The 27,988-nt window shown below is 43.6% G+C and overlaps 1 protein-coding gene and 1 long non-coding RNA gene across 2 annotated transcripts; one reads left to right on the top strand and one right to left on the bottom strand.

Moving 5' to 3' along the window:
* Positions 1-998: 998 nt before the first annotated feature.
* LOC110520602 (insulin-like growth factor-binding protein 5) lies at positions 999-15,948 on the top strand. The gene is made up of 4 exons (XM_036975230.2): positions 999-1,749; positions 10,002-10,225; positions 10,408-10,527; positions 10,664-15,948. Exons 1-4 carry the CDS (start codon positions 1,416-1,418, stop codon positions 10,796-10,798), a joined length of 813 nt encoding a protein of 270 aa, XP_036831125.1. The 5' UTR covers positions 999-1,415; the 3' UTR covers positions 10,799-15,948.
* On the bottom strand, positions 11,550-17,216 carry LOC149984711 (uncharacterized). The gene is made up of 2 exons (XR_016494874.1): positions 11,898-17,216; positions 11,550-11,864 (listed from the first exon to the last, which is right to left on the bottom strand). It is a non-coding gene; the product is annotated as an uncharacterized LOC149984711 (long non-coding RNA).
* Between the last annotated feature and the right edge of the window lie 10,772 nt (positions 17,217-27,988).

Genomic DNA, 27,988 nt, shown 5'->3' with positions numbered 1-27,988 from the left:
AGGGTCTGAGTCACTCTCCCACCTCCCTCTGAAAGTAACAGGCACATGTATGTGCCATGCACCCGCCCACGCATGCATGCATGCACGCACACACGTATTTAACACAGTCAGTTGGCTACCTTCGTATCAGAAATGGTGTCCAATGGAGAGGACAGGTGTAGGCTTTAGAGTGAAATAGGCATCCACAACCAGCGTTATTTAAATACAAAACAGAGATCTTAGCATGGAAGGCAAGAGCAAAAGTATCCTGGCATTGCCTGATGGTTACTGTACATTCGTGAAGGCCTACTGATCTAAGTACAAACATAGTTTAAACAACGACATTAACACATTTTTACAGCATGTTTGGGAAATTAAATGTTAATAGATCATTCATACTGCATGACCCCACCACTGGTCCTCATAACAAGTTTGATAGTGTGCAAGATAATGCTTTCAGTAGCCTATCAAACCAATACAGTGCTTGTATTTTCATTATAGGATAAGCCTATTCACATTATTCGTTTATGCAGAATGTAGTGACATTGATGGCTGTGACAGCTATTGGTTCTCACCCCGACATTGTAGCCAAAGTACTGTAGTTGATAGAAGCAGCCAAGTGCTCTATTCTCTCCATGATCATTCATTCTAGCAAGACCTTCATTCTGGCTCAAACGTTATTATGATCTAAGAAAACAGTTTTGCGCTTCGCATGTGTAGGATTAAGTCAATCGATGTGCACCGCTTCATCTGTGAGACGAGGCGGAAAACATTTAGGGGTAGAAAGACGTGTGTGCTCGCCAAGCAGAAGCACGTATTCAGTACCCCTGGAATCTAATCATGCCTCCAGATTAAGTGTTTTTATTTCAATGTGTTGATTAAGGTTGCGTTGGTGTCTTGTGTGCGCCCTCGCAGTTGGCACCACTTCAGCCTTTAGCGTGAAAGACTGATCCTATTGCTGAAAAAAGATTGGCCACTTGCCAAGAAATGGAACAAGTGCGCCTCCCTTCCCTAGTTAGGCGTATTCATAGTTAGGGGTTTGGCCGATTTTAAAAAGGCAAGCCTGGTCCGAAGTTGATCAGTCTGCTCAGAAAACTTATCCGGAGGGAAAGTATTAGAATCGGTTTCAAAGGAGGAAAAATCCAGGTTTTGTGCAAAGAATTGCATTGCAACCAGAGAGGACATAACTTCTGTCAATTAAGAGAAACAATATTGCACCCCGAAGTGTAGTCTTTGGTGATATTTTTACTTGTTCTGTGAATACTTTGATTTGTAAAGAATATATTTTTTCCGTTTATTTTGACTGAAGTGTGCTGAAAGCACTCTCTCCATTTGGATGCGGACTGGTTTTTAGCTTTATAAATTGGATAATTTAACGCACGGGCATTGCCTGTAAATTGTATTCACATTTGGTGTTTATCAATTGCAAGACGAATATGTTTCTCAGTTTTTGTCTACTGCTGACATTTGTCTTGGGGCTGACCGGGTCCTTTGGCTCATATGTACCATGCGAGCCGTGCGACCAGAAGGCGCTCTCTATGTGCCCCCCGGTCCCCGTCGGTTGTCAACTCGTGAAGGAGCCTGGCTGTGGTTGCTGCCTAACCTGTGCCCTATCAGAAGGTCAGGCGTGCGGTGTTTACACCGGAACATGCACCCATGGCTTGCGCTGCTTGCCGCGGAATGGAGAGGAGAAGCCCCTTCACGCGCTCCTTCATGGCAGGGGGGTGTGCACGAACGAAAAAGGATACAAACCCCTCCATCCACCCATAGGTAAGGAGACGCAGTGAATGCATGCGATTAGAGGAGCCACAGAAGATGGGGCTGTGTAAAATACAACAGCATGATATTGTCGCAGGGTTGAAATTCTGTTTCAGCTATACTGGCCCCGCTAAATGGAATTGTAAATGTTTTCGTTACATTTTAACAGAACGTTCCATTTGGTTCTTCCATGACCCCTCGCAAACGAACTTCTATGCTGTTTCGGGTTTTGTGAAGTCATAGTTTCACAGACAACTGTTGTGAGCATTTACATTAGCATACTGAAGTTTGGAATCCACATTTGAAATAACTGCCCAGGTAACGTTACATGAGCTGCTCTATACACTGTCTGATTTGTCAGTCTTATTACGGCAAGCTTTATTGTGAATCTGGGTCTTTATTCAACCGCAAAAATGTATCCGATTCATCACAGTGCCACAATAACAGCACGTGCGAGGAATAAATCCGTTATTGCGTAGCCTTCCATAGCAATAGCAAGTGTGATATATATGCAAATAGGCCTACTGGTGAGTGTTGTTAGTGTTGATCTTATCCGTGTGGGTATGTGCTTAAAATCAACATTCACAATAAGTTGCTGCTGGCGCACTTGTCAGTTTAGTTTTGAGTGAGTTTGTGTGCGCAGCAGTGGACTGTGCTGCGCTCTAACTTGCAATCGCTGTATAGTGTTCGTTATGGATACAGTATTGTAGACTGAAAGCGTTCTGCTGAATATCTTTCGAAAGGGCTGCCCCCCCACAGACACGTGCCTGTCTGGACGTACATTCTTGTATGATAACACATTGTAGCCTATGTGGAAATACGTAATTGCTGCTATTCTAATTAGTTAACACATCTCACTTTGTTGGACACCTGCATTTCTTGCAAACATATTTGCGACCTTCAAAGAATATCAATATTTTCCAACATATGGTAACCCATCCTGTTATGTTCTGGGATACACCAGGAGGTGCGGTTTCTGCAGGTACCAGAATATATTTAAAACACAGTCTCCGGCTCCAAGGGCTGTGTTCCATCTCAGTGCTATGCACTCGTGTTTTGTTATTGTGTCGTAAGACTTTACCTACCTTTAACTCTTTACGTACCCACCCCCGAATAAATGATTCAACGTAAATTGATCGCTAACCTGAACCATTCTGAATGCATGCCTACATTTAAATGTTAGTTTCACTTTTGCCGAGTTTGACTGACAGCTAATATGACACCACATGGTGTAATTAAAACCTCAAACCATGGTTTAATTATGTTGCTGCAGTTCCACCAAGGGTTGGCGTTGTATTGGGATATTGGGTTGGGTTCTTCTTATAGTAATTGACTGAAGAGGCCTCTGATCCTGGAGCGACAGACCTTTTTTAAAACTGATTTGAGGTTTAGTCCCTGTGGGTGGTGTTGAGAGTCGGATTATCACTCAAAGATTACATTTGATGGTGTGTGTGCATGAGTCTGTGCACACTTGTACATCTTGGATGTGATCTTGGACGTGATCTTGGATGTGTGTGCACAGTGGGGAAAGAGGAGTTAGGTTTGAATTAACCAAACGTCAACATTTAGAGGTCATAGCTGGTATTATATTATTCATGATTTAGATTGTCACTTGTTACCAGATCATATTAGGCTAAATACGTTTTTTGGTGACAAACCAAATGTGATTAATGCCAGTGGTTTAGACCTATTCTTTGTTTGGCCAGGTTGAAAGACTCAGGCTATGCTTTGGATACACCCTACATGTACTGTACCTCCCTTGGGGGACAATGCATGAAATCACAACAATGGATTTCAGCCCCTTCAAGAGGTCACGATTGTCTGTAGTACTGGCAGCAAGGCTATACATCCCATAAATACTTGCAGCAAGAACTGAAATAAACCCAGTACACGTGTCTAGCAATAAGTATCACTGATCCAGGACATTGAATTCCAACACGCACTCTATCTGAAGCCGGTGCATGTGTGCAAATGCTAACTTTTGGCACTGAGTGGTAACAGGAGCTCGTCCGTCTTTCTGCCCCTGGCCAGACAGTGTGACCGCTCAGGCACAGTGCAGTGATTCAGCAGAATGCCTCCGGTTGCTCTTCTCTGAAGGGCCGTCCATCAAGGGCTCCTCTGATTGGAGTTAGACATGAGTCTTTAGTTTCCTGCCGTGTAGGGTTTCAACCTGCTCTGATCAGCTGGCAAACACAGAGAGGACAGGCCAAGTGTCCAAAGACGGATCCTCAGGGGACCCAATAGTTTCCATCTCTGGGCTGTATTCATGCAATTCTACCACGTCCTTGCAGAAGAAAAAGCCACTTTGGACCCAGTTGAACCCATCTACATATTATAAAGACTTAATGCATTTAAAGGGGGACTGCCACTTTAAATACCAGATCTGCATATGTTTCTTGAACGAGATGGAATTACATTGAATTATCTCTGTATTGGCATGACATGAGTATAACATTGTAATGCAATGTTGTCAAACTACACACTACCCTGTTGTCTCTCTCTTATGGCTACAGATGTCTGGTGTCACCCAGCATCTTGACTGTTGACTGTGTTGCAAGGAAATTATGCTTAGCTCGGATGGCTGGGCATAGGAGTTGGTTTGTGTTGCCGGCCACTCAGTTCACTGTGTTAGCCCAGAAGAATAAGAACCTGGAACGCATGCCAACAGATATGATTTCATGCCAACAGATGACTCTATGCAAACAATATATATGACTACATGCTAACATATATGACTCCATGCCAACAGATATGACTCCATGCTAACATATATGACTGTGCCAATAGATATGAGTCTATGCCAACAGATATGAGTCTATGCCAATAGATATGAGTCTATGCCAACAGATATGAGTCTATGCCAACAGATATGAGTCCATGGCAACAGATATTACATCATGGCATAAGGCCTCTTGCTCTCTGAGCTTGTGAAATATCCTTATGTTTGAACAGGTTTCCCTTTGCCAAGAAACAAGAAGATGATTAAAGAGAGTGTATGAATCTAGAAAGCTTGACTTGCACATCAACATGCACGCAGTACTCTATAAACATAGCATCAGCCAAAGCCCAAAAGAACAGAACCATTTTGAGTTCAGGGTTTATTTTTGTGCCCCAAGATAGTTTTTTATGCCTATTTGGTGGTGCATTTACAAGTTTTAGTGCAATCACAAGCCAATGCAATGAAGCCCGTTTGTCACCTGTCTTTGTTACCACAATTTACAATGGCTATGGGACAAAATAAACACTGGCACCCCAAATGTGGTGTTAACTTGACAACTTAATGCATGCACCAAGTGATTTGTGGCTCTGTACTCTTCTTGAAAGGCTATAACTAAGGGGATGAGCAAGTATTATTTTTAAGATACAGCCCCAGCCATCTTAGGAAAACATTTTACAGTAGCAGGGTCAACTTCAAGTGTTCTTCTGTGTTCTTGTAATTAACCATCCTCCCTCATACAGCTCCTGGATGCTCCACACCAATTGTCCTCATGTGAATTGAACAGACAGACCAGCGTGGGTTGGTTTTAGTTAGCGTTACACATTGCTACTGCAATGTTATATTCCCAAATACATCAGACAATCTCTCTTAACAAAGAGGCCAGTGACAATACACATTGGTGTGAGGCAGCTTGGTTGGCCTAGCTACTATAGATGGCATACTACTGTACAGTAGACTATTAGTCCTGCTCCAGTTCAACCAGAGATGGCCCCAGCTGTTTGATGGTTTAATGGCTAGGTCATAAGGAGAAGAACATTGCTGAGGGAGATTTTGCAACTCACTCACCCTGATCCCTCTCCTCACAGAAGTGGATGTTGTTGTTGAATGCTAAATATAACCAACCTCATCAGATTCACATGAGAGAGTTTATCATGTACTCCTCTTCTGGTTTTCTAGAATGCTGTGCCATTTGACACGTGTTAATCATGGGAAACCAATTGCCAGTGTAAGGTCTACTAACATGCTCTAGGACCAAGCTATGGCACTGTTCCTATGCACAGTATTCAAGCTAGAGAACTTATGTGGCAGTTTGCACGCTTGAATGAGTTTTTCCGGTGAAGTTTTACAGCAATCAGTCTGACACCATTGGATGCTGGTGGTAGGAGCTATTGGAGGATGGGCTCATTGCGATGGCTGGAATGGAATCAATGGAACACAGTCAAACATGTTGTTTCCATATGTTTGATGTGTTAGATACCGTTCCATTCATTCCATTCTAGAATTTGCAATGAGCCCGTCTTCCTATAGCTCCTCCCAACAGCCTCCACTGGCTGACACTTACATCAGGGTCATGCCCAGTAGAGAACGCTTTGCAAAGGACAGCAAAAAGTATTGTGTCGATAAAGTATTACCTTTCTGTTTCACTCCATTTCAATAATTTTTTTCCCTACTGGACATGACCCAGGACAGCACAAGAATAGTATCACTTACCACAGAAGAACCTAACTCATTGAAAGTCACTGTCAGGAGCTCAAGAAAAAAATCCTGTCTCAAGTTTCTATTCTGAATGAGAACAACAGATGTCCTAATCTCTATTCTGCAGCTTTGGTGCCTGTTTCAGCTCCAAAATGTGGATTTTGTCATTTTCACCCTAATGTCTCTGGCCTGAGTGTATGGAGAAGAGCTTTGGACGGTGGATGAGGAGGTTCCGTGTAAGCCAAAATAGCATCCTCTTCCACCAGGGAGTCTGAATTTCGTCACACCCCGGCAATTGTGTTGTGTTGACGGTGACCCAGAAAGGCAGCGTCCGAGTGGCTTGTAAAAAAGATAAAATAAAAATGATGTGGAATGAGATCTCAGACCCTAATTAGGCTTGCATACGAGAGCAGTGGCATGTAGCATCACGGAGGGGTGCTTTCAACTGCTGTCGTACATTTATTTGACATCAACAGAGAAATGTTTTCGGTACAGAAGTTGCAAGAGGGGCAGTGAGGTGCCCTACTTGGAAGGGACTCCCATCACCACGGAACAAGTGTTGCTTGAATTTTTAATCCCTCAATTGTTCCTGCTGCTATTTTTTAACTCTGAATCAAAAAGCAGGAAACGTTTTGATTGCACTGTACATATTTGTTGTTCATGGTACCTTGGGAAAAGTTGCTGATTAAGTCAGAATTCAGTTTCAGGAGAGACTCCCATGGTACGGGCCGTGTATATCGATGTGGCTGTAGTGGAGCGGGTCGAAAGTTTCGAGTTCCTTGGTGTCCACACCACCAACAAACTATCATGGTCCAAACACACCAAGAAAGTTGTGAAGAGGGCACGACAACACCTCTTCCCCCTCAGGAGACTGAAAAGATTTGGCACGGGTCCCCAGATCCTCAAAAAGTTATACAGCTGCACCATCGAGAGCATCGAGACCGATTGCATCACCGCCTGGTATGGCAACTGCTTGATATCCAAGCTTATTTTGCTACAGAGGGTAGTGTGTACGGCCCAGTACATCACCAGGGCCAAGCTTCCTGCCATTCAGAACCTATATACTAGGCAAGTCATAGACTGTTCTCTCTGCTACCGCACGGCAAGCGGTACCGAAGCGCCAAGTTAAGGTCCAAAAGGCTCCTTAACAGATTCAAATCAGGTAGTAACCATCTAAAAGTGTCAATAAAGTGAATTGAAAGGAAGTTAAACATTGACTATCCACCAGCACTTACATTGGAACTATCTCAGCATCTTTTTGAGTTGATGATGTCACAGGACTAATGTTCTTTTAAATGTGTCCGCCTGCTGCCCATCCGAAACAGTTCGGGACAGTTTGTGCATATATTATGATGAGATTAGGTGACATGTTTGTTTGTTTTGGTCTACTGCAAGAGTTATTTCAGTTATTTCATTCTGGTCCAAGGGCTTTCCATATCTCCTTCTCTGTGCTACAGTGGTAGGGGTATCAGGCCATGGATTCTGTCCAGAAGCCTTGAAATATTAAGCAGCGAAATAAGACGGGGCAGGGTAGCCTAGTGGTTAGAGTGTTGGACTAGTAACCGGAAGGTTGCAAGTTCAAACCCCCGAGCTGACAAGGTACAAATCTGTCGTTCTGCCCCTGAACAGGCAGTTAACCCACTGTTCCTAGGCCGTCATTGAAAATAAGAATTTGTTCTTAACTGACTTGCCTGGTTAAATAAAGGTAAAAAAAAGACTGGGGGAGTCATGGGTGGCCAGTGTTGTGGCTTAAAGATAATGACAGAGGACTTCCTGCTCCATTATCACTATCTCCCCGCATACACCCCCCCCCCGTCCTCTGCATTAACAGCACCTCTACTCAAGACCTAGGATCTTGTAAAGGTGTCATTTCAGAGGGTGTTCTGTGCTAGCATTCATTAGGATACACTCAGTGGTGTAAGGTGTGTGAGCCAATGAGAATTTAAGCATCTCATTGTTGTGACGCATTTTCTGCCCAAAGTTGTATGACTGTGAATTCATAACGACCTGTTAGAGAGAAAAACAACTGAAAGAAGAGTGGCTTGTCTTTCATGCTTAGGCTTCCTGGCTGAAAGAAACTTGGGATATTCATGAAGCATAATTGCCCTGCACACGTGTTAATTTTTAAACAGAGGCATATCCGTTGCACATTGTTTGCCTGTCCCGTTCCTCTTGTCTTAATGAAAACTTTAGCGCAAGCAGCGGGAGAGATACCAATACCTCTTCAGCCGGTGCTGAGTGGAGGTGGCTGCATGTGTCTGTGCTGTCTTGGCTGGAGGCCAGCATCTTGGCAGTGTTTCAGTACTTAAACACAGGCCTGCTAAGCCTCTTTTACAAGCTGGGGACCATAAGCATGGAAAAACTTTGTTTTTTGAGAGAGAGAGATACCCCGTTGTCTGCAAACATACTGTCTCCATGTCTTTGAATTGCAGCACAGCTTGTGAATTGGAAGTGTAACAACATTGTATTTGATGTTCTAAAATAATGGCACATTTGGAAGATGCTCAAATGTCTTGAAATCAGTATCACAAGTGTCTCCCATGCTGCATTTAAAGTAGGCCTATGATGTAGTGTGTGTTGTATTTGTAAAATGGAAGGGGGGGGATGCATTCTCGTGTTTGTGGTAAGTCAATTCCCAGTAATAGACCTCTCAGTGGTGACATACCTGTCCTTTTTTCCAAGGTAGCCATGTAAATCCAGTCCAGTGGTGCCTATACTTAAGATAACATTGAAATGTGGTTTGTTTTAATAATTTTTAATCATCCCCTTCTTCAGCTATCTGTCAATGTCCTGTGATTGTCTCTCCCCAACAATACTTGGCACATTCACTCAGCCCCAGAATTCCAACCACGCCCTTCCCCATGGCCATCGCTGCACCCACCCGCGGGTTTCCTCACTGGATAAATATAACCCCCGTCGTCTACAGGCACTGCGGCCACTCGCCAGTTGGGGCCTGGCAAAATCCCATGACAGCCTTTGGGGCCTTGTGTGCTTATGATAGAGTAAGCACAAGCAGGAGAGGAGCGCTCATCTCTGTGGCCTCAGAGAACCTCAGGCAGGCTAGGGCTCTTGACTTATGGGGGCTGAGCCCTGAGGAGGGACCGGGGAGAGGGGATAAGGGATCAGGAGCCCAAATCTCTAGCCTGGGGAGACCTCAATATGTACCTCTAGGACTGTAGGTACCTCTGGGGGGTAGGATGGGGTAGGGGGAGAGCAGTGGCCTTTCTTCCTGGCTTCAGTTCTGTTCTTGATATGAAATGATACAGTACATTCAGACTAGGATGTGTCCACCTCTGCCGTAGGCTTCAGTTGCCATGGCTCCTCGGTTACCATGACATCAACGTCTCCAAGTATGATCTGTGAGAGATGTGACGTCTTTGATTAGACCCCATTATTTTTGTCTTTGCATGGACGTGCCAGATACTGTAAGTATGTATTACTAAAATAGCTTATGATCAACCTAATAAGCCACTGTGTCACACACAAAAGACTCCACATACCTCCTTAATATGATGTAGAAGAGACTGAGCTAAGATTTTGTATTTTTCAGTCAGCATTCAGACTTGTTTAACCAGACTTACTTTCTTTGCTTTGACCTCCATTAGTAGATGCTGGATTTGATGTTTTTGTATGGTGGGGGCTGGGGTGCAGTATGGGTAGAGGTAGTTAATCAGCTGTCGATCATTGATCCTGCCCCCTCCTTTGTAAACAAATGGGAAAGCAACATTTGTTGGCCCAAACCCTGGGAAAAGCATCTGGTAGTCCATATTTTCGGTTGGGCAAGAATAACTTTTCGAACATTTTAGGTGGGGGTAATGTGACAAGTATGCTGTGTCTTTCCCCTGTGTAGATCATGAGTCTCTGGAACACGAGGACACCCTGACGACTGAGATCACGGAGGACCAACTGCAGCCCGCCAAAGTGCCGCTCCTCCCCAAGCAGGACCTCATCAACAGTAAGAAGATCCAGGCCATGCGCAAGGACAAGGAGCGCAAGCGGGCGCAGGCCAAACTGCGCTCCATTGGCCCCATGGACTACTCCCCACTACCCATTGACAAGCACGAGCCAGAGTTTGTAAGTACAAGAGTGGAGAGAAGGAAAGAGGGGAGCTAATGTTGAAGCTGTGCTGATGCTGATGTTGTTAGTGTGAAAACATATCCAACTCTGATCCTAGGAGAGCTGACTGAGTGCAGGATTTTGTTCCACCTATGGTGCTAGCACTGGGTGCTAATGTTAGTTGTGCCATTCCTCCACAGGGTCCTTGCAGGAGGAAGCTGGATGGGATCATCCAGGGAATGAAGGACACATCCCGTGTCATGGCCCTGTCCCTGTACCTTCCCAACTGTGACAGGAAGGGCTTCTTCAAACGCAAACAGGTGAGCCCTCTGTCATCATCCTTATACATGGTTTAACACATAAGTTATACATATTAATAATATTTATGCTTACACTCTCCCTCTCTCTCTCTCTCTTTCTTTGCCACCTGTCGTTGCACATCGATTGTCTCTACAGTGCAAGCCCTCTCGTGGCAGGAAGCGAGGCATCTGCTGGTGTGTAGACAAGTACGGCTCGCAGGTTCCCGGCACAGACTACAGCGGGGGGGACATCCAGTGCAAGGACCTAGAGAGCAGCAGCATCAACGAGTGAATAGGCGGCTCCGCCCCCACCCCGATCACCTGACCCAGGGCCTCACCTCCTCCTTTCCCTCCCACCTGTCTGCTTCGCCCTCCAGTCACTTTTTGAGATTTTCAAGATGAAAAAAAAACAAGACAACTAAACAAATCAAATGAATGAACGAAAGGACAGGCTTGAAAAAAGGACACCTGAAATATTTTTTATTTTTTGGACCGTGCGCTCATCTCTTAAAAGACGGAACCCAGCAGGTTTTAAGCCCTTGTTTGACCCTCGGGCCCCTCCCCCACTAAGAGCTGGGCTCGGGCCCCTCCCCCACTAAGAGCTGGGCTCGGGCCCCTCCCCCACTAAGAGCTGGGCTCGGGCCCTTCCCCCACTAAGAGCTGGGCTCTGGCCCCTCCCCCGCTAAGAGGTGGGAGCCTCACTAACGATTCATGAAAATATATACTTGTATTGATATATTTTTATAGAAACACCAAACTGTGTCATTTAAAGCTAACATAAAATGGATGAAAAAATGAATATAAGTCACTTTGATTATAAACAGGACTGTTTTGATCTTTCACATCTATTGCTATTGAGGTGTCAGAGGAGATAGCTGGACCTTCTATTGAGGTGTCAGAGGAGATAGCTGGACCTTCTATTGAGGTGTCAGAGGAGATAGCTGGACCTTCTATTGAGGTGTCAGAGGAGATAGCTGGACCTTCTATTGAGGTGTCAGAGGAGATAGCTGGACCTTCTATTGAGGTGCCAGAGGAGGAGGAGGTAGCTGGACCTTCTATTGAGGTGTCAGAGAGGATAGCTGGACCTTCTATTGAGGTGTCAGAAGAGGAGGAGGAGGTAGCTGGACTTTCTATTGAGGTGTCAGAGGAGATAGCTGGACCTTCTATTGAGGTGTCAGAGGAGATAGCTGGACCTTCTATTGAGGTGTCAGAGGAGATAGCTGTTCCTTCTATTAAGGTGTCAGAGGAGATAGCTGGACCTTTTATTGAGGTGTCAGATGACATATCTGGACCTGCTATTGAGGTGTCAGAGAGAATACCTGGACCTTCTATTGAGGTACCAGAGGAGATAGCTGGACCTTCTATTGAGGTGTCAGAGGAGATAGCGGGACCTTCTATCGAGGTGTCAGAGACAATAGCTGAACCATCTATTGGCAGAAAAAAAAAACTTGAGAGGGTCTTTCTGATACAGTTGACTATCTGGTATTTGGTTCTGTCAGAGCACTTTTGAATAAGGGAACCTGCTTGGATATGTGTTACTTCACTAATTTTGTGTGAGCATGCATGCATGTATGTGTGTGCGTGCGTGTGTGTGTGTGAAAGAGAAAGGGAGTGAGCTTAACACAAGAATGACCTTTTTTTCCTCTCGCTCTCTTTTGTTGTTTTTTTACAACAACAACATTTATGGCTGGTGCTTGAAGTAGTCTTGAGGATGGCTTTCTCCCACTAGGCTATGTAAAACTAGGTCTATGGGAGATGGAGAAAGTTCGACACAATAATCAGATCATTACAGACAAACCTATGTTAGTGGCTCATTGACTCTGCATCTAGCCTGACATGCCAACTGTGCCTATTGTTACCATACACTGCCATGCAGGGCAACACAGAACTTATCGGAGAACGCTGCCCCTACTGGTGAAGGGAATACTGCCACAAAGTGCTCATACTGTCATCTGATGTGAGCTCTGCTTGGCCCAACAACCGGGACTTAAAGAATAGTGGAATGAACCCTACAGTCCCGCAATAACTAACAACAGTAATTCTTTGTTTTGCTAAAGTATGGGCAAAAATTGTAAGTACAAGGATTAAGCATGTTTGCTGACTTGCATTCACCAGTGAGGTTAGCTGTTTTTTTGTCTCAGTTGCTCGAGGGTGTTAGTCTTGTGTGGTTTTGTTTGTACTGTTGTGTAGTAACCGCCCACTTTTGAGCCGTGTTCCTTAACCAACGGGCCTGCTACCATGGTCACCACGGCTACAGTGGAACCTTGGTGTATTACTTTTGACTATAAATTAACTCATGTTTTCTTTTTTTAACTAAAGAAATACAATGTACTGTTGCTTGGGAAAAAGACGTGTGCATTTTAGCCTGTGAACAATTTGAATGGTTCCATGATGCCTGGCCATCCTTATTTGAATATGAGACAGTCAAAAAAAGCTATATCCCACCTATTTTCTCCCCCCTTGGCTTGCATGCCGCCCCTCCTCGACAACTTGTTTTCTATACAACACAACATTACTTGCATTCGAAATGGTGAGCAGTTTTCCTTTTATTTTTATTATTATTATTATTATTATTCTACCTTTATTTCAACAAGGAACACAGACTGAGACCAAGGTCTCTGTTAGAGCTGGGCCCTGCGTATACATGTTTACACATACAGTTTAAGTACAATGATTAAGAAACTACACAAGACAAACAAAACGATCACCGATAACACAAATACAGCAGCAGATTGTTACGTTTACACACAGGTTATTCCCCTAACAGGTTGTTCCCCTAACAGGTTATTCCCCTAACAGGTTATTCCCCTAACAGGTCATTCCCCTAACAGGTTATTCCCCTAACAGGTTATTCCCCTAACAGGTTATTCCCCTAACAGGTCATTCCCCTAACAGGTCATTCCCCTAACAGGTTATTCCCCTAACAGGTTATTCCCCTAACAGGTCATTCCCCTAACAGGTTATTCCCCTAACAGGTTATTCCCCTAACAGGTTATTCCCCTAACAGGTTATTCCCCTAACAGGTTATTCCCCTAACAGGTCATTCCCCTAACAGGTCATTCCCCTAACAGGTTATTCCCCTAACAGGTTATTCCCCTAACAGGTTATTCCCCTAACAGGTCATTCCCCTAACAGGTCATTCCCCTAACAGGTTATTCCCCTAACAGGTTATTCCCCTAACAGGTCATTCCCCTAACAGGTTATTCCCCTAACAGGTTATTCCCCTAACAGGTCATTCCCCTAACAGGTTATTCCCCTAACAGGTTATTCCCCTAACAGGTTATTCCCCTAACAGCACAAGAACTTGCATTACCCAAAACAGTTACAAGCAACACAAAAGGGAATACCTCTTCTGCCCAAGTGGGCTTCTTTGACCACTACCTGCAGGGTCAGTTGAAAGTGTACTTTTATGTCGTCTGTGTGCAAGTCGCAGTGCCTTCTTACATGCATATCCACATTTAAATAGTGACGCGAACGTGACGTGGTAGCTGTCTAAGGGACGCAAACCCTGCTGAGGCTGAGGCCCTCAGGGTAGTAGTTTTCTAGCCTGCCATGACGAGAGGTAGCTCTAGTCATGTGGTATAACTCTTGCCACAAACACATTGTGAATCTGTTGCTAATCCCTCCCTGTGTTTGAGTGTGATGGCAAGGAAGACCAGAGTGCCCGTCTCTGTCTCTTATTTTCAAAAAGCACTAAAACGCTAGAGTAAAGCTTTCAAAGTTGACTGCTAATGTATTTGATTGCCAGAGAATAGGCAGGTGATGTTAGAATTTCGAGGCACATCATAGTTGATCACGCAGACTAGCATACTACTGCCTCTCCCAGTAGTCGGAGAAGAGATGGACGAGGCATTACTAGCCATCAGATCCTATTCCACAGCTTGTGTGGGTGGTCGTAATTACTCTAGCCAGGCCATCAACAGACAACAAATTAGGGAGCTTGTACTCCAGCCTCAATTAAGTCTGTAGTCCAATAATGACGTGATATTATCAGTTTTCGTAATACAAATGTGTTGAATACTGTTGTTTTTAATGGCTCATAAATTAGATGCTTGTAACATCAAAAATTGATTGATCTAAATGTCAGGCCTATAGCTTTATAGCCTCAGTTACTTTGAGAGAGAATTTGTGGGAAAAATAAGTTACTATACCCTGCTACCTTTCACATCCAAAATGTCTTCTTACATGGAAGTGAACTCCTCCGCCTTTTGGTAAATCCCAGATAAACTAGTTTGTCCTATACCCAATGCAGCGTAGCACCCTTCCCCACCTCCACCCAGTCCACATTGAAAGAAAGCAGCTTGCACTTATTGATAACACAGATAACATACAGTAAAACTGCCACTTGGGTAGAAAAACAAAACAAGCTAAACATGTAGTGTGATACAGGTTAAGGGTGTCTGCAAGGTCCCCTGGGTAATGGTTGACGGGGGCTTATGTGGTCCATACCTGGGAATTCTATCACCAACGTCCAATAAGAATAAAGGGATAATAACACACCGTACAGTACATTAACAACCACACAACAGTCCCACTTTCATATGTCTGCTGTCACACACAGACAGAGACAGACAGAGAGAGAGAGCGAGAAAACCATGGACAGTGGCCGCGTTTAGGGGCTAGCCACACCCTCATCACGGAGGGCTCACCAATCGCATGACAGTAGACACAGTTAGGAACAGACACAAGGAGACCAGGGAAATCTGAGGAATAGGAACACAGCATGGAGTTTAGATGTTGACTCCCTCTCCAGCTTCCATTTGAGCACCAGACCATCAGAAGCCTATTGAAGCAATTGGCCAGCCATATGGTGTAGTCTAACGGGGCGTTTTCTAAATCAAGATTTGTCTCTTGGGTCAAAGAAATTGTGGATAAGGGCATTGAATCCTTTGGCGTCAAATTAACCAATTGACACAATTCAACCAAGCTATGAATTGTTGAAATTTTCTTTGCGGTATGGTGGTAGATTGAGGTGTTGGAGAGGTTATATTGAAAGCTTATCCTCCTTTTAAAAGTGTAATTTACATCTGTTTCCAACTCGTAACACTGCCTTATTCAGATTCCTCGTCTCACACCTGGTTATGTACTCATACTCACAGTTCATGATACAATAACTACAGCATTTATTTTTATGCATAATGTTTTTATTGATGAAATGAGACAAATGCAATCAGTTACTTTAATAACATGTGGTGTTAACTGGCTTGTGATTAAAATATCCATTGGTGCCAGAGGACAGTGCCGTAAAATGGTCAGCATTTGCAACTCCTCGTGAAACAACAACAATTAAAAAAAAAAAATACAAAAAATCTCAAACTATTAAAGTGAATATCACTGTGTAATATTTATTCAACTTGTAATTTATGTACTCTTTTAACCTTTGTCTTTTTTTTGTTATGACAAAGCATTTTATTTAAATAAAGTGATGTAATTCATTTAAAATCTTGGTAGTGATGTGTTTCTGTGATGTGCATTTTGACCTCAAAACCTAAAAACGGTTTATCAACCTATCTTCCAGGTACCCCAAGGCACTAACATATTGTCACATACAAAAGATACTGTAGATGAATACATTGGGGTGTATAGATAAAGACTGGTGGAGGTCTGGAAACTCCGATCACAACAACATCAGTTCTCAGAGTAATCCTAGCTATTCAAAACAACCCATGCAAATAGTTTCTTCTTTCTGATGTAAACTCAAATCTGGAAAAAAGAAACACAGGCACGTCTTGGTCGCTACACTACAGAAGAACAATGACAAGTAAAGCCCCATACGCAAAGCCCTCGGCCAATGAATTGCAAACTTCTACCGACACGCCCCCTGATTAATATGGCTACAACCAATGAAAATACTTCCTTGTTGTTGCCAGGAGCAGTGTGTATGGAGCCTAATGGTGTGGTGATCAGAGATGACATGATGAGGTCATATCTGCACACACTGGCCATGACATTAGTTGCAGGTTTTACATCTTACTTTTTGTATACTACATACATTGTTAGAAAAAAAGGATCCAAAAGGGTTCTTTAGCTGTCCCTATAGGAGAACCGTATTTTTCCCCAGGTAAAATCATTTTGCTGGTTCCAGGTAGAACCATTTTTTAATCCATAAAGAACCCTCTGTGAAAACAGTTATACATGGGAACCAAACGCGTTCTACTTGGAACCAAAAGGGTTCTACATGGAAGCCAAAAGGGTTCTACCGGGAAACCAAAAGGGTTCTACTGGGAAAGCAAAAGGGTTCTACATGGAAGCCAAAAGGGTTCTACCGGGAAACCAAAAGGGTTCTACTGGGAAAGCAAAGGGGTTCTACATGGAAGCCAAAAGGGTTCTACCGGGAAACCAAAAGGGTCACCAGAAAGAAAGAGTGAGGGCAGTAGGAAGCTCTGTCATCCATTTATATACAGATGATACAGTATTATACTTACACTCAGCTGGCCCATCCCTGGATTTAGCCTTGTTCTGAACATCTCCAAAACAAAGGTCATGTGGTTTGGTAACCACCGGTGTGGTTACTACCTCTGAGGGTTTAGTGGTTGAGGTAGTCACCTCATACAAGTACAGTGCCTTGCGAAAGTATTCGGCCCCCTTGAACTTTGCGACCTTTTGCCACATTTCAGGCTTCAAACAAAGATATAAAACTGTATTTTTTTGTGAAGAATCAACAACAAGTGGGACACAATCATGAAGTGGAACGACATTTATTGGATATTTCAAACTTTTTTAACAAATAAAAAACGGAAAAATTGGGCGTGCAAAATTATTCAGCCCCTTTACTTTCAGTGCAGCAAACTCTCCCCAGAAGTTCAGTGAGGATCTCTGAATGATCCAATGTTGACCTAAATGACTAATGATGATAAATACAATCCACCTGTGTGTAATCAAGTCTCCGTATAAATGCACCTGTACTGTGATAGTCTCAGAGGTCCGTTAAAAGCGCAGAGAGCATCATGAAGAACAAGGAACACACCATACTGTTGTGAAGAAGTTTAAAGCCGGATTTGGATACAAAAAGATTTCCCAAGCTTTAAACATCCCAAGGAGCACTGTGCAAGCGATAATATTGAAATGGAAGGAGTATCAGACCACTGTAAATCTACCAAGACCTGGCCGTCCCTCTAAACTTTCAGCTCATACAAGGAGAAGACTGATCAGAGATGCAGCCAAGGGGCCCATGATCACTTTGGATGAACTGCAGAGATCTACAGCTGAGGTGGGAGACTCTGTCCATAGGACAACAATCAGCAGTATATTGCACAAATCTGGCCTTTATGGAAGAGTGGCAAGAAGAAAGCCATTTTTTAAAGATATCCATAAAAAGTGTCGTTTAAAGTTTGCCACAAGCCACCTGGGAGACACACCAAACATGTGGAAGAAGGTGCTCTGGTCAGATGAAACCAAAATTGAACTTTTTGGCAACAATGCAAAACGTTATGTTTGGCGTAAATGCAACACATCTGAACACACCATCCCCACTGTCAAACATGGTGGTGGCAGCATCATGGTTTGGGCCTGCTTTTCTTCAGCAGGGACAGGGAAGATGGTTAAAATTGATGGGAAGATGGATGGAGCCAAATACAGGACCATTCTGGAAGAATGGAGTCTGCAAAAGACCTGAGACTGGGATGGAGATTTGTCTTCCAACAAGACAATGATCCAAAACATAAAGCAAAATCTCCAATGGAATGGTTCAAAAATAAACATATCCAGGTGTTAGAATGGCCAAGTCAAAGTCCAGACCTGAATCCAATTGAGAATCTGTGGAAAGAACTGAAAACTGCTGTTCAGAAATGCTCTCCATCCAACCTCACTGAGCTCGAGCTGTTTTGCAAGGAGGAATGGGAAAAAATGTCAGTCTCTCGATGTGCAAAACTGATAGAGACATACCCCAAGCGACTTACAGCTGTAATCGCAGCAAAAGGTGGCGCTACAAAGTATTAACTTAAGGGGGCTGAATAATTTTGCACGCCCAATTTTTCAGTTTTTGATTTGTTAAAAAAGTTTGAAATATCCAATAAATGTCGTTCCACTTCATGATTGTGTCCCACTTGTTGTTGATTCTTCACAAAAAAATACAGTTTTATATCTTTATGTTTGAAGCCTGAAATGTGGCAAAAGGTCGCAAAGTTCAAGGGGGCCGAATAATTTTGCAAGGCACTGTACTTTGGAGTATGGCTAGACGGTACACAGTCTTTCTCTCAGCACATATCAAAGCTGCAGGCTAAGGTTAAATCTAGACTTGGTTTCCTCTATCATAATCACTACTCTTTCACCCCAGCTGCCAAACTAACTTCATTCAGATGACCATCCTACACATGCAATATTACGGAGACGTAATTTATAGATCGGCAGGTAAGGGTGCTTTTGAGCGGCTTGATGTCCTTTACCATTCGGCCATCAGATTTGCCACCAATGCTCCTTATAGGACACATCACTGTACTCTATACTCCTCTGTATACTGGTCATCGCTGTTTACCAATCGCAAGACCCACTGGTTGATGCTTATTTATAAAACCCTCTTAGGCCTCACTCCCTCCTATCTGAGATACCTACTGCAACCCCATCCTCCACATACAACACCCGTTCTGCCAGTCACATTCTGTTAAAGATCCCCAAAGCTCACACATCCCTGGGTCAGTCCTCTTTTCAGTTCGCTGCAGCTAACGACTGGAACGAGCTGCAACAAACGTTCAAACTGGACAGTTTTATCTCCATCACTTCATTCAAAGACTCAACCATGGACACTCTTACAGACAGTTCTGGCTGCTTTACATGATGTATTGTTGTCTCTACCTTCTTGCCCTTTGTGCTGTTGTCTATGCCCAATAATGCTTGTACCATGTGTTGTGCTACTAAAGGCATAATTGTGCTTTTAAAGGCATAATTGACTCAAAGAGGCACACACACACACACACACACACACACACAAACATGAACCCACACAAACACAAACGCAGGCAAACACAAATGGATGCCGCACAGGCATACACACACCTAGTCAAGAGTGTTGGCAGAGGTTCAAAGGGCTTAACAGTATGGATGTTGAAAGGGCTTAACAGTATGGAGGTTGTTAAGGGGTAAACAGTATGGAGGTTTTTAAGGGGTTAACAGTATGGAGGTTGAAACGGGTAAACAGTATGGAGGTTTTTAAGGGGTTAACAGTATGGAGGTTGTTAAGGGGTAAACAGTATGGGGGTTGTTAAGGGGTAAACAGTATGGAGGTTGCCCCATGGTTGGTATGTCAGGTATGGAAGCAATGACCGTTCTGCCCATGTTAAGTCCCAGTTTGCTTAGGCAAAAGTTCTGCAACTGTGTTATAAATCTTGGCTCTCTTTCTCACACACACACACACGCACGCACGCACACACACACACAGAAACACACACACACAGAGAAACACACACACATAGAATTTGTGGGCTCAATAACAGGAAAGAGGACGGTATTATCAGCTCTTCTTGTACACTCCTTCCTCTGAAGGGAGTCTTGCTTGTTTCGGGGGAGAGGGCCGGGTGGAGGGGGCATTGCTTTCTCATGGCTTCCAGGAAGCGACATGACGAGACAGGGATGTTGAGGTAAATTAGTTCTTCTCTGGGGATGCTAGGGCTTGACCAGCTCCAGATGTGTGTGATTGACGCAGCGTCGGCAAATGGGCACTGAGGGAGGAGCACTTGGTACCTTGGTTCGCCTGAATAGGCGTCAGTATTATAAGGTGAAGCAGGGTAGATTTTGGGGAAGTGGGACATGTGTAGGGGATTTGATTTGTGAGGTAGTGAACATGACAATTACTATTGCCTTCAAAGAAACTGACAACCACACTTAGGGCTTTGAAGCATTCATGCCTCTTTTATTACATAATTAGACCAATGACTATGGATTACTACATCTAATTGCAACATCGGCTTCGCTACACCAAACCTGTCCCAGAACAGGGTGATTTACGTCAAGTATTTGAGGTTTCTGAGGTTTATCGTCCTACAAACTCAAAGGTTTGGGAAACGTACATGCTATGGGTCTGAAATCACATGACTTAAAGGACTGTATACCCCAATGCTGGTCCTTTAAGACTAGAGTCCGTGAACACCGGGACATCTGATCCAATGTCTTCCAATCAAAAACTATCAGAGGCGGGATTATGTTTGGCTGGGAAATGTTCTAGTGAAAATGTCACCTAAACTTAATTTCAACGCATTCAGTAAAGTGCCATGTTCCACATCTTTCAATATTTTATAACATCAACTGTTTTTGACAACCAAAATACTATATATACAGTAGCTTACACAGATCAGAAAGACTGCTAGAGGGTGCAACCTTAACATCAAACATGGAGTGAAAATAAGAGGAAGAGGAAACAACCGATGAATGTACTTGGAAGGGCACATGCTTGTTTGCTCTGCTTAACCCTTGTGTTGTCCTGAGGGTGAAAAATGACCCGCCACTATGTTTAACAGGAGAGAAAAACCCCTAAATGATATTTTTTCAACTTGAAATTTGATGACTCTTCCCAGAGTGACCCCAACATTAGAAAAAGTGAAACATCGCCTTTGTTCACATTTCCATGAAAGCTGTACACCACCAGGGTACAAAGATTGTCTAATACCCTGACTACACCATTCGCGTCGCATGCGCGAGCGTTGCAAAATAAATGTAGAAATATATGTTATTCAATTACCGCACCCACACTGCTCTCGCGCGCCAAGGAGCGTCTGCGTTGCCAAGGGCTAAAATAGAAGTCCTTTCTATTTCTGACACAGATCGCGCTGCAAGTCCTGCCTCTCCCGTCTCCTCATTGGTTTATAGAATCAGGTATTCAGGGAAGAGAGCACCGCCCCGCACAGCAGCCTCTGCAGCGCTTGTGAAAGCTGTTCAGGGGGCTGAATCTTGTCCTGATCCACCTGAGGCTGCAGATAGGGCAGGCAAGAGGAGGAGATGCCAATTCTGCCCCCCAAAGAAGGACTGGAAAATAAATACTATGTGCTGCTGTGAGAAATACATCTGCAAAGTCCATGCACACACACTAGCATACTGTCCTACATGTGCTAATTAGAGTTGAATGATTTATGTTCTTGATGTTTTGTTTTGTATCTATTATCTTATTTTATTCTTATTTATTGTTGTTGTTTATACACCTTGTGGGTCGGGGCAATGGTTCAAAAAATGGGAGAAGACATATTTTGTAGTTGAATTGCTCATTGTACAGTATATAAGAATATATCATTATGTTGGCAACAAAATTCAAGACTGTTATTGCTTCCCTTCGATACAATGCATTCAAAACTACTTTCTCCACATTACTGCTACTTTCTTAGGCTATACAAGTGCTATCTCTTGCTAAAAAACATATGTTTACACCTATGCAGTCCCTTTAGCAATAATAATAATAATAATAATAACCCACTACTTTAGTAAAGAAAACAATAATGACAGGTGTGTTGTAATAAAAACGAGTGGTGTCCACTTATTAAATGCAGTCTTTCTGCATTGTGAAGAGGGAATCCCCAGAAATTCACAAAGTTTTTAATGAATGACATGTTGTTTCTTCATGCAAAATAGATTTAGGGTTTAAAATTCAATTAAGCTGCTTTATTTTAGGGGTTTAGTGAAGGCGGGTCATTTTTGACCCTTAGGACAAGAGGAGTATACAGATTGTTAAGGCTACACAAGGGTAGAATTCCCTCTGTCACCCACAGTGTGGTTCTTCAAACACAGGGACCTGCTCTGATAGTTTTACTCTGCTCAATGCCAAAACCCTCCCCACCGGGCACACATACACACACATACACACTAATCTCACACACACACACACACACACACACACACACACACACACACACACACACACACACACACCACTTTAGCCCACTCTGACAAATCAATATACCCCAAAACCACAGGGATTAGTTTCTCTTTGTTTTCAAAGTAGGCCAGCGTCAAACTAGCGTGAAATGCAGTACACTACCAGAGGGTACAGAGAGATCTATACAGGAAATGAGCCGGAACTGTCAACATCCTCAAAGAACTGGAATCCCCCTAAACACAAGTAATTCACCCTACCAAAAGGGAAAATGTCAGCCCTAATTGCAGGTGGAATGGTTGGTGATGCGTTGTTAGACGACTGGCACCATCCCGGCAGACTGGCACTGACCTTTTGACCTTTTGCCAGCATGGTGCCAGTCTCCCATGCTGGCAGACTGGCAATCCAGAAGGTCATCAGGTCACCCATAGTATGGTTCTCCAAACACAGGGACCTGCTCTGATAGTTTTACTCTGCTCATTGCCAAAACCCTCCCCACCGGGCACACACACACACACACACACACACAATCTCATACATATGTTATTGTTTTGACCTGTCTTTCTTTGTTTTAGTTGCAGATCATTACATTGATACATTGATATGGTAGGATATGGTAGGACATGCTTGCCTGTTAGTCCTCGTATCATCATTGGGTCAATGAGCTGTTGTGTATTGGGTGTATTGGTGGTGGGCATGTTAAGAAGTGTGCAAAGACACTACCAGATATAGTATGCGTGCCCCATCGGTACGGATGGTCAACTGCCAACAGCATGTGTAAATAGCCTAAACTTACATTTCCGCCTCCTCGTTATTGGATTGTACTTTCATCACATCATGGACATAATATGGGTATCTAAGACACTCAGTGGTTGGCTGTCAGAATTGTGGACAGAAATCCAGTTCCAGGAGTGGTTAAAATAGGGCAAATTAGAGCAAGACCCACCTGCTCCCACTGAACCCTCCCTCCCTCCATCCCTCCTTCCCTCCCTACGGCTTCCCCTTCTCCCTCCCTCCCTCCCTCCTTCCCTACCTACGTCTTCCCTTTCTCCCTCCCTCCCTCCCTCCCTCCCTCCCTCCCTCCCTCCCTCCCTCCCTCCCCTTCTCCCTCCCTCCCACCATCCCTCCCCTCCCTACGGCTTCCCCTTCTCCCTCCCTCCCACCATCCCTCCCTAAGGCTTCCCCTTCTCCCTCCCTCGCACCAACCCTCCCCTCCCTACGTCTTCCCCTTCTCCCTCCCTCCCTCTTCGACCTCTGCCTAGCAGTGTGGACTGGAGGTTTAGCATCCATGCCCCAGCGATGGAATAGTGGACATACATACATTTGAGAACCTGCTTTTATTATTAGACACTTTGTATCCCATTTGTCAATGTCAGAACTTGGTTCTAATCTCTCCCCACTGTCAACACTTCACTACAAATCCATCAACCTCAATGTACCCTTCCCTCTATCAACCCCCATTGATAGAGAGATGGGAGGAGTGGACAGAGAGAGAGAAAGGAGGAGTGGACGGACAGGGTGCAGAAAGTAGATTGATTGGTGAAAGGTGAAAGGGAGAGTGGCGGGCGGTCATAATTATGGAGAGAGGGAGAGGAGACACCAGGTGGATGATATAGAGGAAGAGAAAGAGTAGAGGGGGTGACAACGAGGAAGAGAGAGTAGAGGTGGTGATATAGAGGAAGAGAGTAGAGGGGGTGATATAGAGGAAGAGAGAGTAGAGGGGGTGATGTAGAGGAAGAGAGAGTAGAGGGGGTGATATAAAGGAAGAGAGAGTAGAGGGGGTGATATAGTGGAGAGAGAGTAGAGGGGGTGATACAGAGGAAGAGGGGAGTAGAGGGTGTGATATAGAGGAAGAGAGAGTAGAGGGGGTGATATAGAGGAAGAGAGAGTAGAGGGAGTGATACAGATGAAGAGAGAGTAGAGGGGCTGATGCAGAAGAAGAGAGTAGAGGGGGGTGATATAGAGGAAGAGAGAGTAGAGGGGCTGACATAGAGGAAGAGAGAGTAGAGGGGCTGATGCAGAAGAAGAGAGAGTAGAGGGGGGTGATATAGTGGAAGAGAGAGTAGAGAGGGTGATAGTTATCTGAACAAAATGTAAAATGACCTAACCTTGGTTGAAGGGAGGGGCCTACATGATACATTCATGCAAAGGCGATTTGACCTAATATGTTTTTAGGGCAGCGCTATATCAACAACACAAATGTGGAACTGTACACCAGAAAGAGAAAAGATCAGAAGACAACGTGTATTAAAAAAAGGCAAATTAGGAACATATCATTTCCCCTACAGAAATCTCTAAACATTTCAAATTAACAAGAAACAATTCGGTAACACTGTACCTTAAGTTGCCCCTACAACATACCTATGTAACTACACAGTAATACCTGTATGGAACTGCTTTGTAATTACATGGGTAACAGAATGCAGTGGTGTAGGTCGCTATGGTAAAGCGCCGCCAACAATTCAAATTAGCATTAGCATGTAACTACATCGTCATCAATGGAATGATACACTTAAAACAGATTAGTGTGTTTATGATATATGGACATGAACATAAAGTGTCACCCAGGGTCCATTAGTTTGGTTCTCTATATGCCAGGGGCTTCATGTGAGGCTTTGTGAGTCCTCCACACATATCGACTGGATGTGATGAGAGAAAAGGTTTAATAAATAGATATGGAACGCGGTATGGAAGGCAAGCAGCTGCAAAAACGGGAAGTTATCTGCCGCCTGTTAGAACCAATTGAACCAGATGCAGCGAGAGCCCTGTGATTAGCATAGTGTTATCTCCGGCATTAAATGCTACTCCCAGCACCTATCCTGCGAAAAGCTGGGGACAGCTCACATAGATATGCACACACACTGTAAATACATCTTTATGAAACCTGCTTTGAATTGTAGTATAGATAATGTCTGATGAGCGTCATTGTGATGATGAGCCCAGGCATTCTGGGCGGAGGCTAACTACAGTTTAGTCTAAATTACACTATAGTACCTGGAAATACGATGACATTGCGAAAGTAGGCAAATATTTAGTAGGAAACAACTTTGCCATCATTAGCATGTCGTCAAATTTACTTTAGACAGTTGGCAATGTTGTCGTTAGCTAGCAAGCTTTGTCAAAAATAGCTATCATTGCTAACATTAGCTAACTAAAATCCAGTGTTCTCCCGTCAATCTTAGCTAGCTAGCTAATGTAATAATGTATCTAAAGTCAATCTGGCAACATCGAAATGGTGACAAAAGGTTTTTCCTATTAATTATTTGCCTCCTTGTTGTGACATATCATTGTATTTCCAAGCTACTGTAATACACCTCTGATGAAATATTCATCAGAACTCATTGACAATGCATTGAGTATAATGCTCAGTTGGGCATCAGTCCAAACTGAATGTTCAAAACTATTTTGTGAGGAAACATGCAACTCATGAACGCAGACAACAACACCCCACCTATGCATGCACTTAAACAAAAACATGTAAGCTACGGTTATATATTTGTTTTATTACTATTCATGTTTGGAAGTTGGACTTTAGCAAGCATAGCAGGTTAGCACGTAGGGCATATCGATTGGTATCACCTCGTTAGTCAGTACGGGTTACACCTGAATATTTGAAATACACCTTTGTGATAGAGTTTATGTCACTGACATCCACCTTGAGGGGTTATAAGATTGGTGGAATCATTTCTGAAAGTTGTATAAACACACAAGCTTATAAATAATAAAGCCATGGACTTTAAGTTGGAAGCATTTGTGGAAAAGCCTAAATGGGAGATGCAAGATAAAAGTACTAAGGTGAATCTGCTCTTTTTTGCAAAGCATTATAACATCAGTGACTTCTTGTGCAGTAATCAAAGAGTTGATCGGTACTGTTTTGGTGGAGGAGGAAATTCTCTCTGAGAGAGAGGCTGATGAAATTAGCACTACGGATAATGGCGTGAGCCCCATAGACGTGCTACTGTGAAAGGTAGAACTAAAGGCAATGATGGACCAACAGAAATAAGAGCTTGAAGACAAGGAAAGGGAAAGAAAACATGAGGAGAGACTACAGCACAGGGAAAGACAAGATGAGTGTGCAGCCAAACAAGAAAGACTTGAAAATTCCATTTGATTACAAGAGAGGCCATCCAGTCAAGCCATCCTGCACCCTCAACAGAGTTTGATCTTGGTCGAAACAGCTGACTTGTACCGCCTTTCAACAAAAAAGGAGGTGGACGTATATTTTACTCAGTTTGAGAGGATTGCCACATCCCTAAAATGGCCACGAGATATTTAGTCACTGCTCCTTCAAAGTGTTCTTGTGGGAAAAGCTCAGAAAGTGTACGCTACTTTATCTCTTGACCAGAGTTCAGATTATGACACTGTTTAAGCAGCTATCCTTCGGGTTTACGAGTTGGTCCCAGAGGTATACAGACAACAGTTCCGTAAATTGTGAAGACAGAATCACATAACCATGTTGAGTTGGCAAGACAACAAGCATGTCTTGCAGATTAGTTTGTGTTGACACATAAACCTACCTTCACAAACAAAGCACCCAGTAGTAATCCCTACGCAAGAAGCAATCCAGAGAACTCACCTAATACTGCAAGATTTTAGTCAATTTCTACAGTACACAAAGATAAAGATCGGCAGAAAACTGTTTTTTTCGTATCCACCAGCTTGTCATTACTGCCGTTAGAAAGAACAAACTGTCTCTGTGTCCTGAGGTGAAACATAAAATGAGAGAGAGAAAAAGCCATTTCTTCTTGTGGGAGCACACCAGCACATTAATTATGTGGTTGGGACTGGTGTGTCTCCTAAACAAGATTTTGGATCAGGTGTGTATGAACCCTTTGTTTCAGACGCGTTTGTGTCTCTGCAGAGTGGAGATGCTGTTAAGCAGCCGGTGAAGATACTGTGAGACACTGGGCCAGCCCAGTACTTCATTTAGGAGGGTGTTTTGCCTTTGTCGGACACTTCAGCAACTGGTTACAATGTGTTAGTACAAGGCGTGGAGATTGGTCGCATGAAAGTTATTTTGTATAACTTGGAACTCGAGTCTGATCTAATTTCTGTTTCCATTGTCGGTGGAGTGAGGCCTAGACTACCGGTGAAGGGGGTCTCATTAATTTTGGGAAATGATTTGGCTGGAGAGAAGGTTGTGCCAAATCCCGTCATTTGTAAGGAACCCAGAGTAGAGGAACCTGATGGGTTATCAGAAAAGTATCCTAGATTGTTCCCAACATGTGCCGTTACACATACTATGTCTAAGAAAGTTGCAAGTAGCCAGTCTAGTGTTGAGGAGAATGGCAGTGATCCCACCATGGTTGATCTGTCCGAGACGTTAATGGGTGATTCTGATTTTGCTAAACCACCTGAGTTTACCTCTCCTTTGAAAACCACAAAGGTGTGCGAGTTTGTAGGACCACTGAAGGAAGAAAGGGTACCTACATGCGATGCTTCGATGACTAGGAAGCATTTGATTGCTGAGCAGAGTAAAAATGTTTCCCTCTTCCCTCTTTTTTGCTGATATACATCCAGAGGAGGAGTTTGATGAAGTTCATGTGGGTTACTTCGACAGAGATGGTGGTCTAATAGGCAGGATGATTGGCCCAGTGTGTCTCAAGTCATTCCAGTTGCGCTTTGACAAGAGATACGGAGGTTGGCTCACAATGGTAGTATGGCCGTCTTGGGCTCAACAAGACCCATAGT

This window comes from Oncorhynchus mykiss, chromosome 3 (genome assembly GCF_057628025.1).
Source record: "Oncorhynchus mykiss isolate SJ-2025 chromosome 3, ASM5762802v1, whole genome shotgun sequence".
NCBI lineage: Eukaryota > Metazoa > Chordata > Actinopteri > Salmoniformes > Salmonidae > Oncorhynchus > Oncorhynchus mykiss.
The sequence above is the reverse complement of the archived record's forward strand: the minus strand, read 5'-3'. Positions and strand labels throughout refer to the sequence as shown.